Below are 13,045 nucleotides of genomic sequence, written 5' to 3'. Positions count from 1 at the left end.
TCCAAAGAAAGTGTAAACCCTGAATCTGTACGGCAAACGAAGCCACACAATCGACCCAATTAACGTAACCAGATACAAAGACCCTATCTAAATTTGCAAGGAAACGAAACCAACTCAGTTCTCCACTTCTTTCAGCGATATCGTTAGATTATAATTCCCCCTTACATTTGCCACTCCATTTGGAGTCATTTGTATGTGCGGGACACACCCGTTCCTAGGAAACTTTCCCTTACCAAAAAGCCTTCGTCAAGTTTCTCAAAGTGGTTCGTGATTGTGTTACCGATGCGGACGCAGACTCTAATAATATAACCAAAGTTTCATTATATTGCTTTACACAAAACTTCCTGGAGTTTCTCTGTGAATTGTTTCGAGAAGACAAAGAGGGTATGAGCAAAAAAGTTTCCTTTTTTTGAGCAAAGAAAAGGGGAAGAGGAAGAACGATCTATTCTGGTCTGTTATTACTTTTATAAGACTTTTTTTGTTTATTTACACTTAATATTAGACGTTTTCATTTATCTACGGAAGCAATGAAAACATTATTTCTTCATAATTTATAACAAAAAGCATTTAAAAATTCTGTGCAATAAGTTTAGCAGTGAATAAAGTCTGTATACCAATGATTTTTGATTGAGCGTTTAAAAAACAAATCGGGCATGCCGTAAATCATTCAATCTGGCAATAAAATCCAATAAACTGTTCATTTTTGTGTCGGAATTTATATTGTACGCCATTCCAGTGAAACGAAGCGTACGTAACTGAACACGGGTGCTGAAAACATCCAGGTGTGTATCCATTTAAAATCCTCTTTGATGGCCAGTCACTATTTGCAATAAAAGTGGTCATACTTCGTACAAAGAACCAACTACCCTAGCTGTACCTACCTATACTATACAGTCTACCTAGGATTTTCGAAACCGTAAACGCAAATGAAAATTATTACTACCTACTGCTTTTCATTAAGTAATTAATAATATAGGTAGTTTATTAGTATTTCACCCAACATTATAAAAGTGAAAGATCTTACAATTCCGAGTCTTGCAATATTCTCACTTGTTCAAAAAGCAATCTACGTAAATTTTTCGAGTGAAATCAGCATCTTGATGATGTACGCCAAATGTTTATCAGTTTAAACGAAAATTCTTTCCTCTACACACCATACAATATAATGAGCTTACACCACGTTGCAGACTTTCCTCAAATCCTTGCACCTATCCCAACGAATATATTCCTAAGTCCCTATTCGGCTGTTACTATTTTATGGCTGCCATTTTGTAGGTTGAAGCCTCCCTGACGCTTGGGTCAGTTATAAAGTTCCTCTTTGTTTCAACGTTTTACTACGCGTGTTGGATAGGTGCACCGATACCACTAACAACGGTTTTATGATAACGGAGATAAACACAAGCCTTTTGTGGTGTGCGTAATTTTATGTGGGTTATTACGCTTTTTATGGTGGATGGATTGAAAATTGTTGGTTGTCTTTTGTTTGTTTACTTTATGTTTAGGTTAAAGAGTTTCGAATACGACATAACTTAACTTTTTTAACTTAGGTACGTTTGCATGAATTTGGAAAAACTTTGGCACCTATTTATAATGGAAAGATTAATGAAACGCACATTGCAACATACTCCTATGATTTGAATCCTAATATAAACATATTATACCTGTAACTTATTTAAATTTAGTCCTACAATTGTGCCTATTAATTATAACCTGTAATTTAACCTTTGTATAAGAATATACTATGTCCCAACTTTCTGTGCTATATAAAGAAAATTCTGTGTAAAAGTTTTACGTAAATAAAATTTTTATTTTATTTATTTTATTGCTATTCAAAATAATCTTTTACAATTCAGAATTTTACTTTCTTCCGACTCAAACAACAAACAAATTAATTTATCTTTTACCTCACAAAAAGCGGCATGCACAATTACCACTCGTACCTTCCTAACACAAATCCGTCTAATGACACCGAAGCGTGGTTCGTGTTTAATCAAACATCTATCAACGGATGGCCGAGCCGCGCTTACAGCAAAACAAACGAGCAAATTAGTCTCTACCCGGTCCCCGACAGATCCTGATTGATGGATGGCCCCAAGTCTTATACAATTAGCTTCTCAGCAAATCCCCCGCCTCTGTCAACGTTTTATGGCCAGATTAAAACCGCTTTGGTGATGACGAGATGCGAGTTTGATATGACAAGCCATAAGAAGTTGGTTGCTGTAGAACTTTGTTTGACCGAAATTGCGTACGTTGCTTAGTTTTTGTTAAAAAAGTTCGTTACGCTACAGTTTGCGTTGGATAACTCCAAACAGCCAGAGGACAAAAAATCCTTCATATGTCTGCTTCCGAGAAAATTTCACTGTAACATCATAGAAAATAATACAAAGAGCGATATGGCCGCATCCGAAAAAAAATAAACAACTTATAACTAGAGAAAAGGTAACATTGTCATTTCAAGAGACAAAATTCATCAAATTCTTAAATAAGAAGACTACAAACTTTAATACTGTCATTACATTTGAAGCAAAATCAACAAGTCAAACTGCACTATAAAACAAACTATAAAGACGGATCACGTATAAGCCTCGCATCAGGAAGTTCAATGTTCTGATAGCACAGTTCAATAACAAAGCCGTGAATGGACTAAAAATATCTACAAAGAATTGGGTTAATGACTACTTTCAATACTATCGGCCCTCGCCTAAACGTCTCTATGAAAGCTACTCTCACAGACTTACCAGTCCGATCGTGTAAACAGTTTTTATGTAGGAACCAAACGTTAAAACAATCCCGGACGCTCTTTGCCTATTTGGGTATTTAAAACATAAGAAATCTTTTTGCCCTATTTCGTTACTGACTCAGAGTTTCGCAAGAGAATATTTAAAGTAAACTTCCTTATACGAAGAATTCGATACAACTCTAAAACGCTTTTAAAGTGCTGTAATCAAACACGCTATGCATTTTGTTACGCGATAGCATAGATTAATAAAGCAATTTCATAGTCGTTTGTTTTTATATAGCCAGATCGACGTAATGTTTTCCTATGAAAGTCGTTAAGCCTGTCCCGTTTGAAGAAAAATGAAAAATTATTCGCGTTTCTTAGCATAATTTAATTTTTTACCGAGCGTCCTAAGAAAATAATTCCATTACTGAAGCAATTTCCTTTTACTGCCAACGATTTAACCTTACCGTCGCGAAGTACCTAATGCTGGTAACAACATAGCTTTGAGAGCTGGAAACTCTTTCGAATTTACCTTTAGTATCGCGAAAGTCCTTTCGCAAAATTCTATTTGCGTTTGCTTTTAAAGTGCAGGCGATTTTGAATTGTACACCTTCGTGATAGAGTTTAACTACTTCGACATATTTTTGTGAGGTGGAAAATGTGTGTTAGGTGGAAGGTATTATTGGAAATTCCTGAACGTTCGGAACGTTCGGCTGATATGGAACGTAGACGATAGTTGGACTGCGATTGGAGGGAACTCCTGTCTCGGACGTGAAGGCTTTCGCTGCGTGACGCTGCATCCTGTTTTGTTTCACAAAATAAAGTGTATCAAGAAAATCTCACAGCTTTTCATTCGTATAACGTTGGAGAGAACTGCTTGTGTCAGAAAATTTTCTACAATATATTTGTGAAACATTTATTTTGTCTGAATATAAAGGAAATGTCGGAACAAATAAATATGTCCATTAGGTACGGACACAAAAGCTCAGTGGAATAAGCAGTGCTATACTATACGCGTTTATATTATACCATCGATCACGCCTGTAGGTACTTAATCCAAATGCGATAGGGTAGATCTTATCGCCATTAATCGGGTGCATTTCCACTCATGGACTGAAAATGAAAACATTCCGACGGAAAACCAATTAAGACGAGCTTAGCGGTCCTGTATGCGGTATTACAGGACGTCATACATATCATGCCATTTTACTGTTATTTGCAGTTGTGATTTAAGAGAGTCCTATATAATTTAATAAAAAGGAAAGTACTGCATATTCTAGCAAGTTAGCATGCCGAAGATGTGCTTTGAGTGTTCATTAATTTTGAAAGTCCATGAAAACTTGAAAACACTAAATTACGTCTTAACTTTTTCACAAGCTAGCTAATGATTCCATAACAAACTAATTCCCCCCACTTTACCATTTCCGCAAATTAGTAATTTAATATTCACAACTCGGAAGGCATCTCAGTAATCGCGGTACACAAACGAACTTATAGTTAAGTAGAAACTCGCATAAAACAAAGTGTCAGTTATTACATAAGGGAGGGCGGCAAAAACCCTACCCTTTTTTTTTGTTTATCCCTCGCGCTACTTCCTCTTTGTCTCTTTGATGAAATATATAAACGTAAATATTCCGGGCGTTGTCTATGCTTTTTATTTCGCGCGGTGTTTGTCGTAATGCCAGTTTACAAATGTATGAATGTGGAACGTCGGCTTCCTTTTTTGAACGTGTAAATATTTTTATGAAATTCTGACTGGCTTTTGGTGAACTGAAGGTTTAGAGTACCTACCTTATTTAAGTAAAGCTTTATATTTTGGAGACTTTCACACTTTTTGCTAAACACTCCTTTTTGATTAAGATTGTGCAGAGCTTTGATTACAGAAACAAACGTGAATTTATTTAGGTGTAACAGGATATAATGCATTTGTTACTGAATTAAATGATTAAACAATAATTTATTTCCAAAGTTGGTATCCGGAACAAGTAACCGGCATCAAATATCACAGCAGACTGGTATTTAACCAAAACACTTTAACAAAACATTTAAACTATGACTCTGTAATTTATAGCTTCAGTTAATAGCAAGTTGCGAAATTACAACGTTTGTTGGGAATTCAACTAATGGTATTGTTTGCCTTATTTATAACTGATTATATTAATTTATAAACTAGACTAGATGCGCAGGTAGTAAAATTTTAATGATGCAGTCAATTAACGAAGGTTAAGAGATGATTAAAAATAATAGTTAGTCCTGCAAACTCGTTCAATTATTTAACATTTGTATAAAAAAAATAACTCAAACATCTACATTTAAAGACACAAAAGAAAAAAAAGGGCAAACCTAAAAAAAAATCTTGTAAAATTTACATTGCGTCTTTTCTGGCGTAACGTAGACCGTGCTGAGGGTTTTTATTTCTTCGTACATCGACATTACTTGACCATTGGGCGCTGAGCAGGGGATTCCCCTGATTTATAGACGAGGCGAGCGATGCTCACGAAAACCGAGGCGACCATCCAAGCTGTTTCTCTTTAAGTACCTTTATGTATTTGCCACACGTTTTTCGTCATCAAAGAGGTTTTTATTGATACTTTTGGATATACCTAACCTTTATCTTGATAACTGTTTATTTAGTTCTCGGTTCGGTCTGGATATTAGGGACACTAGAGACTAGTTCTGTAATCAATTACCATTCTAGCTGATTGGTTTACGTCTCGTAAATATTTCACCAATTTATATTCAAGTCTTACTGAAGTTATACTTTTTCTAAATGAACGTGCTTGCACAGGCTTCATGTCAATTAAATATTTATTTGAGTTGATGACTGTAATTCATTCAAAAAAAATCTAAGAAACCGACATAGTATCATGATACCATAAAATGGCATACCCACTCACCCTCTAAACGTTCCTTACTCGTATTTATCAATCCGAACAGAACCAACCTTGGTTAAAATTAACTTTAACAAGAGCGGCTGAATATAATACAATATAATTCAGATAATAATAAACCACTGGTTTCCAATATACGACAATGTATTCCCTGATTGACGGGCGTGAAATTAACATCAACGAAAATTTGAACGAAAAGGACGTGATGTAAATTCTATATTACTCTCCATTTGATGTCACGAGGTATATTTATGCGGAGTACGTTGATTGTGGAGGTACCAATTAAGTTCTACTGGTATTTTTGTGAATGTATTCTATGCGTCTATTTAAGGTGCACATATATCGATATGGTTGTGTTTATAAATTGTTATTTATTTTAAGTTACATAATTATCGTTGTTTTCGGGTTAAAATGTAGACAATATTATTATATTCTTTTAAAGGGAATATAATTCCTAGATTTCAATGAACGTAGTTAAATAACTTATATAGTTATCGACACGAATCTTGAGCTCGGACCTACATCTGCGCAGAAGTGATTATTAGCAAAGAACCAATCCCGAGTGACGGCTATGACGCGATGCACTGCGGGCCAATCACCGCTTTAACCCGCCCCCGCGCCTCACTTCATACCACAAAAGGGACCCAATAAATTTCTTCTGCGCAGATGTAGGTCAGAGCTCAAAATTCGTGCCGATAATAATAAAGGCTGGTAGGTAATATTAAAAGATTTTTGAGTTCAACAATTCAATTCGATTTTTGAGTTTAATGATTAAGTTATTATTTTGCCTAGAAATGAAACCTGCTTTCACTTTTTCTTGGAAAAATAAAAAAGAACCCATGGAATAAAGGCAGCCCAAAAATCGATCACTATAAATAATGTCCGTAATCTGTTCAGACGAGGTGCATGTCATCCTTTGCATATTGAAAGACTCGGTGGCGGGAAATTGGTTATTTAATAACGTGCTGGCAATGGGCCAGCTATTTGTCACTGAGTCTACATGATGGGTTTAAAAGTTTCTATGAAGATGTGGAAGAAATGATGGATTTTGTAAATTACATATTCTTAAGTTTTCCTTAGAAAAATTGTGTTTGCCCAATGTGTACAAAAAAGTGTTATAAAAATAATTTTGGAATACTTCGTAATTCATATTCTAAAATACTATTTATAAGTTGTTGCTTTTGGTCTAGGTGTCGCAAGTGCGGCTGCTAAGCACGAGGTCTCGGGTTCGATTCCCGAGTCGGGCCGAAATCGCCTTGTGGGTTTTAGAAGACTTTCACAAAGCAGCCCGGAGCCTGGAAGCTGGTGATTGATACACCCGTGCATCGGAGAGCACGTAAATGTCGGTCCTGCGCCTGATCTCTCTCCGGTCGTGTCGGATTACCGTCCCATCGGGCTATGAGAGTTAAGGAATAGTGAGTGCACCTGTGTCTGCGCAAATGCTCGTGCACTATAATATGTCCTGCGTAGTTGGCTAATCTCCTTACATGAGAACAGCCGCCGTAGCCGATAATCGGCTAGGAGGACATCATCATCATATAGGTATACAGCCTTTTTTGTACTTTTAGGCTAGTTTGACTTTGTTTGAATCTATTCGTTTTGCAGAGTTCAAGGTCAAGATATTTGCATAATTATAATATGACCTACTAAGACCACTCAAAAGCAGCTTAGTTATAAAATATTCACATACCGGCAAAAATAAAAGAAATTTTGCAATAAAACAACTTAACATCTCATTGACTTGCATTTAATTATACATTATAGTGCTCCTATTTATACATCTTCTGTAATATAATTAATTATTTATACAGATCGTTTTACATAATATACATAAGCCAAGGAACTATTAATATTCATTAAACTCTTAACAAATACTCATTGATCATATCTTTGAATACATTTTCGAAAGCAATAATCTTTATAATTATTTATGATATTACAAAATCTTCAAAACCAAATTATAAAAGTTACCTATAATTTTTTTAAAGTTCTTAAAACTGAAGTAACATTTAAATTGTCATTGTAATATTTGAGCGTCAAGCCCATAACCTAATTCTTAACTTTACAGTGAATATACAAACCGCTAAGGGTGCCTAACTTCATACATTTTATTGCTGTTTATATACATTTAATGTTTTCCTTACCTTTGACAAAAAACTGCCATAAAAATAACAAACAAGAATATAAAAATTAACATTTTTACTTTACAAAAAAAAAACGAGTATGTGTGTTTGTCATCTCAACTTAAACATTCTCTCAAATAGGTAGACTAAATGTAGGAAGTTATATTTGAAATACAATCATGCCTTAACTAGTGCAAACGTGACTACTTACGCATCATTATGTTATGTATCTTAGAGTAGAGCATTTGTACAGTAAACATAAACGACAAACATCCTCAAAAGTACTCTAATTACTAATGAGTTAATAGCTATTCAAACAGGTATTGTTGGGTTTCTAGTTTCGATTGCAAATCACGCTCGACGCATTGTTACGAACGTTGTCGACGAAGACATACCGATGTTATAAATTTTATTAATAAAACTAGCCATTTTCCTGCGTTTTCACCCGCATCCCATAGCGACAGCTACATATTCTATCCTTTAATTCCGTAAAGGTATACAAATATAAGCCTCGTTACGCGGGAAGAGTGTAACTTTCCAACAGTGAAACATTTTTTTCGTATTGGTCCAGTAGTTTTGGCGCCTTTTGGGGTACAAACGAACAAAAAATTTTGCCTCTTTGTTATATTAGAATAGTTTAACAGTAGTATGTATGTAGCATAGACGCACTATATCATGTCAGGTGTCTGACATCAATACTAAACACATAAGGAAACGTGCTATTGTTTTCGTCGACAATTAGTTTCCTTACATCCAGATATGGGTACCAAATCAATGTGTCACTTTGGCACGCAGCCCATTAGAAAAGAGATTTCTCAAAGACTTAAACATTACTTAAATGTTTTAAGTTTAAATCTATTTATAACGCTTTCTATGACTCATGGAGTATTGAAACGGCTAATGATGATGTTAACCTACTATTTGAGGATAATGTCAGTTTGGTACTAATAGTGACATTAGGCGAGACGGTTACTTACCGCTTAGTCATCCTAGTACAGGGGTTCCCCCTACCCTAGGTGCCTACTGCATACAAAGGGACAAAGGTTGTTACTACGAGAAATTAGCATTAACTTTGGTTTCTTTAAATCAAATCATAGAAGAGCAAACGAACGAAAACTTTATTTGAAATCTTTGAAGAAAGTAAGGTTATAAGAAGTTGCGTTTTTGGTACATTCAGCCATTATTATTTGTAGTGTACTAGAATACTCAGGATAACAAAAATATATCGATAATTCATTCTAAATTAGCATTAACTTAAAAATCAATAACTAGAAGGACCACATTTGCTCATTTTCCGATCCTCACACGACAAATTTTCTTCATCAGAAGTCCCACTTTTTGCACCAAGTCTTAGAGCTGTCTTGCAATCTCTTTACCTTGTTCACTTCCACCATTTTATCACACTAGACGTATATTTCCAATTCAAAGTTCAGAGGATGATGTCTCTGGCTTTTCATTCTGACTGTGACGTAAGAATATCCTACGCCACCATCGGTGATGTTGGCACTGGCATGGGAGAAGTCATTGTCTATGGCTGCTACTCCCTGCAAAAAATAAGAAGAGAGGAATCATTATAATTTACACAAAATAAAATAAAAAAGGGATAAAGGCAGGAGGATGATGACACGAAATAAGTGGTAGACATAGTTAAAGTTTTTTTTATGATATTTAGGCATTATAGTCAGTGAGAATGATTAATAAATATAATATATAGTAGACAATAATGAATCCTACAGTTTACCCGAATAAAAAGTAACCTCCCTCGATAAAGAGCTATCGAAATCAAAATCAAAATCAAAACTCATTTATTCAAACTTGGCTGCAAAACAGCACTTTTCGAACGTCAGAAAAAAAAATTACATAAGACAGCCCCCAAAACGCCCACCCTTCGCCACTTCCTATGTGTTTTTGCTGAGAAGAAGAAGTGGCGCAACAAACTCCCCAGCAACACATGTCTGTCTGTAGGTTAAAATACAGAAAGGAAGAATACAGTATACAGAATCGTATACAGAAAGAACCTTCCAAATCGATCTAGTAGTTCCGAGGATTCGTCACTTCATCAATCACCCAGTATTTACGAAACGAGAAGTCACGAACATTTTACTATATTCATACATTATCAAGAACAATGTTTTCTTGTTTCTTAGCAACATTAATTACGTTGTTATTTTATTTGCGCCTCAGAACAATGGTTCGCATTAATACTTTTTATATTGCTGACTTCATCACTCAACCGCAAGCCATAGCTACCTTCTTCTAATTTTGTCTTTCAAAAATATGAAAATGGAATTTTATAACCACATTTTATCAACGAAGTACTCAAAGAACCTAAAATGGCACAGCGGTAACTAAAATTATTGTAAACAAAGCGCTGTTTACAAAAATATTTGTTTTCTTTCCTAGCGATAGGTAATTGTTTTTTTGTTTTGATAGTCATTTGTTTATGAACTAGCGCATTATACCCGGTTTCTTGTGATAACAATTTTAATATTTACAAAATTAATTATGACTCCTTTTGTTTGTGTTTAGATATTCTATTCTTAGAAAATCATTAGGTTTATTCTAGGTACCTTATTCATGGTGTATTTTGTGAATGATTTCATTTGCTTGCAGGAAAATGCTCTGTCCTCTAAGATTATATCTACTTGGTTATGCAGAATTAATTGAACGGCCTACTATTTAAAATGCAAAACCATAAAATCGAATTAATCAACATAAAATTTTAACTAACTAACATTATCTTAAGCAACCTTGACCTAAAGATGCGATCAAGGAAGATATTACGAAAGAATGTTCTGCACAAAAATGTATAAAAGCTAAATTGATTTTATTACAACACGTTTGGTTATGTCAGTAATTTATTATCATGATTCACGGTAGTTTTTGTGTGGAATGCTTACGTAGTGTAAACATTGTTCTTTAAAATTAAATAAGGTAAAATTGTAAAGCGAGTCGAATTGACGTCGGCCGGTCAAGGTACAATTTTGACGCCATTAATGAGAAATGTGAAATATTCTAGAACATCAAAAGTATTCGTAAGTAAATTTAATAAATATTTGGGGTATTAATTTAATTATTTGACTTGTCAGGGTTAAAAATTGTTTATTTATTTATTCAAATTAAAAGTCATGTTGATTCTAATTCTAATGTATTTCAATTATATTACTTTTACTTTTTCATGAATTGTAGACAGATATGAAATTATCAAAATTATTGTGTAACTATTGCTCATTGCCAATTTATTTTTATTCAATTTAATAAAACACTTAATATTTTCATTTTTGATATAACAACAAGTAACTAAGTTCTTACCTTTATCGTCCGCTTTTCTGGGTCAGTATACGTTAAAGTCTGTATTCTCTTTTTGAAGGGTATCGCAAAATCTTTAACCCTCTGGTGGAACACCATCTTCCTGTGTACAGTATCGCCGATAATCATGTCTGAACACAACACAAACACGCACAACAAACACGACAATATTAATAGCGAGAGAACAAAACGCATTTCGAATTTATTTCACATAGTTGCACAAGTGAGTATAGCTTATGCGACTGTGCGGCGACGAATGAGATAACCTCTGCCGGTCGATAAACGAGCGACCACACAATAACAACTTCACTCCGCTCCTAATTTACACTCTTTTGCTAAAATACGAGCACAGCGTTTAAATGAGTGAACCTGTTCCCAAATGATGTTTGACTGATCAACTGTTAAAGTGACCATTCCTCTAGGTCATTTAAAAGTTTGTTTATCCAGTCAGTAGTTTTGATTTAGACACAATAGTGCATATTGTTCTCGCCGTTTGGTATGTTAATATTTACGATGATTAATTATTTATTTATTTTCAGCGTTTGTTAAAAGCGTTAGGAATTATTTGGCTGTTGACCATATTCATGAAAATGATTTGTAATAAATATTTTGGGCGTTCGTCGTTTTGACGAAAAAACCCCAAAAATTTAATAACTAAAGGGCGTCATCTTTGAGTGTTCTTAACAATACCTCCTTATACATCATTTTCGTAACATGAAAAGTTCACAAAAAATTAATGAACAAAACCAGATCCTGATTTATTTTCCATGAAAACACGGCGTGGCTATTTTTCTTCCGTGTCGACAAGACGATCAATCTTGTCGTCACTCGGAACTTTGACAAGAAAATTTGAAAAACTTTCCGTTTTGACACGAAGGATGCAATTTTTATTATATACCCTCTTATAGTAAAGTTTAAATAGCTTTCGAAAAGTTTCGCCTTGGATTTATAATTGCAATTTAACGCGTCAAGCTGGGACCGATTAAAAACGTCTGATTGTGGTAGTATAATTACTATTTCGCCTCAATGTTTATATCATTAAGCTGTGGAATGGATACGACTCACCATTTTCACATTTAAATTACGTGTTTATGGAATGATATTAAAACCTTTTATGGAAAAACTGCTCGCACTGAGGTTTGTGACGTCAACCTACCAGGAAAGATGGAGAAAGGAATTCACTGACTCAGTAAATTCGTCAAATCATGAAGTGCTCATAGCAGTTTATGTAAAAATATCACAAAAAAATTACAAAGGATTTTTCACCGAACTACGCATAAGTAGTATTTGTATTATTTTAGGCAGTGCCTTCGTCGTTGTTCATTATTTCATACTGAAAACAAAATAGAAAGTTAATCAAAGTTAATAAAATTGAATTAAACCCTACCTGAAAATAACCTGATTAACCAACTTTTTTACAGAAAAGCGATCGCAAACAAATTGTGAATAATAAACTGTTTCCCGTTCGGTAAAGCGAGCGAAGGCACCGGCTACAATTGATGCAAGGTTCATTTTGAATAATAACCGGTAAGGGTTAAATAATTGCTCTAATTTAGATTAATTGCTCATCTGTCCGCCCTTGCACGTGGGCGAGTAATTCTGGTGAAAATGTAAAGGTACGCAGTTGTTTTCATAAATCAAATTTATTCACAATTTTATGGGGCATTGTGTTAATCGAAATAACTTGTTTGGCTCAGTTTTGACGTGAGGTGTATGAGTGGGCGTTCCACGAAATAATTTTAGTTGATGGTATAATTTGTTTTGAGATTGACGGGCGTGTTTTGCGTAAATTAACCCCTGACTAGAAATTACTAAAACGAAAAGAAATCTGCAGTAAGTATAAAAGACTTCTAATAACATAAGCCTAAAAATATACACATTCTCAGACTATTAAGATCGTTTTCTTTGAAAGATTAATTCAATCCATTTTGTAAGATAAAATATTTTTTTGAAATATATTTGGGGCAATACATATTATGTTCTTGGAGTTAGCTTAAATT

The 13,045-nt window shown here is 34.4% G+C and overlaps 1 protein-coding gene across 1 annotated transcript; it reads right to left on the bottom strand.

Moving 5' to 3' along the window:
- Positions 1 to 7,344: 7,344 nt before the first annotated feature.
- On the bottom strand, positions 7,345 to 11,320 carry LOC124634620. The gene is made up of 2 exons (XM_047170272.1): positions 11,049 to 11,320; positions 7,345 to 9,280 (listed from the first exon to the last, which is right to left on the bottom strand). Exons 1-2 carry the CDS (start codon positions 11,238 to 11,240, stop codon positions 9,140 to 9,142), a joined length of 333 nt encoding a protein of 110 aa, XP_047026228.1. The 5' UTR covers positions 11,241 to 11,320; the 3' UTR covers positions 7,345 to 9,139.
- Between the last annotated feature and the right edge of the window lie 1,725 nt (positions 11,321 to 13,045).

Source organism: Helicoverpa zea, chromosome 11 (genome assembly GCF_022581195.2).
Source record: "Helicoverpa zea isolate HzStark_Cry1AcR chromosome 11, ilHelZeax1.1, whole genome shotgun sequence".
Lineage (NCBI taxonomy): Eukaryota > Metazoa > Arthropoda > Insecta > Lepidoptera > Noctuidae > Helicoverpa > Helicoverpa zea.
Note: the sequence above shows the minus strand (reverse complement) of the source record. Positions and strands in the feature narration are given on the sequence as shown.

Excerpts from the sequence above, each read along its gene's own strand:
- LOC124634620 (XM_047170272.1), bottom strand. The coding sequence starts at position 11,240 with ATGCGTTTTGTTCTCTCGCTATTAATATTGTCGTGTTTGTTGTGCGTG. Across the intron at positions 9,281-11,048 it reads CAGAAAAGCGGACGATAAAG|GGAGTAGCAGCCATAGACAA; the intron begins GTAAGAACTTAG and ends TATTTTTTGCAG.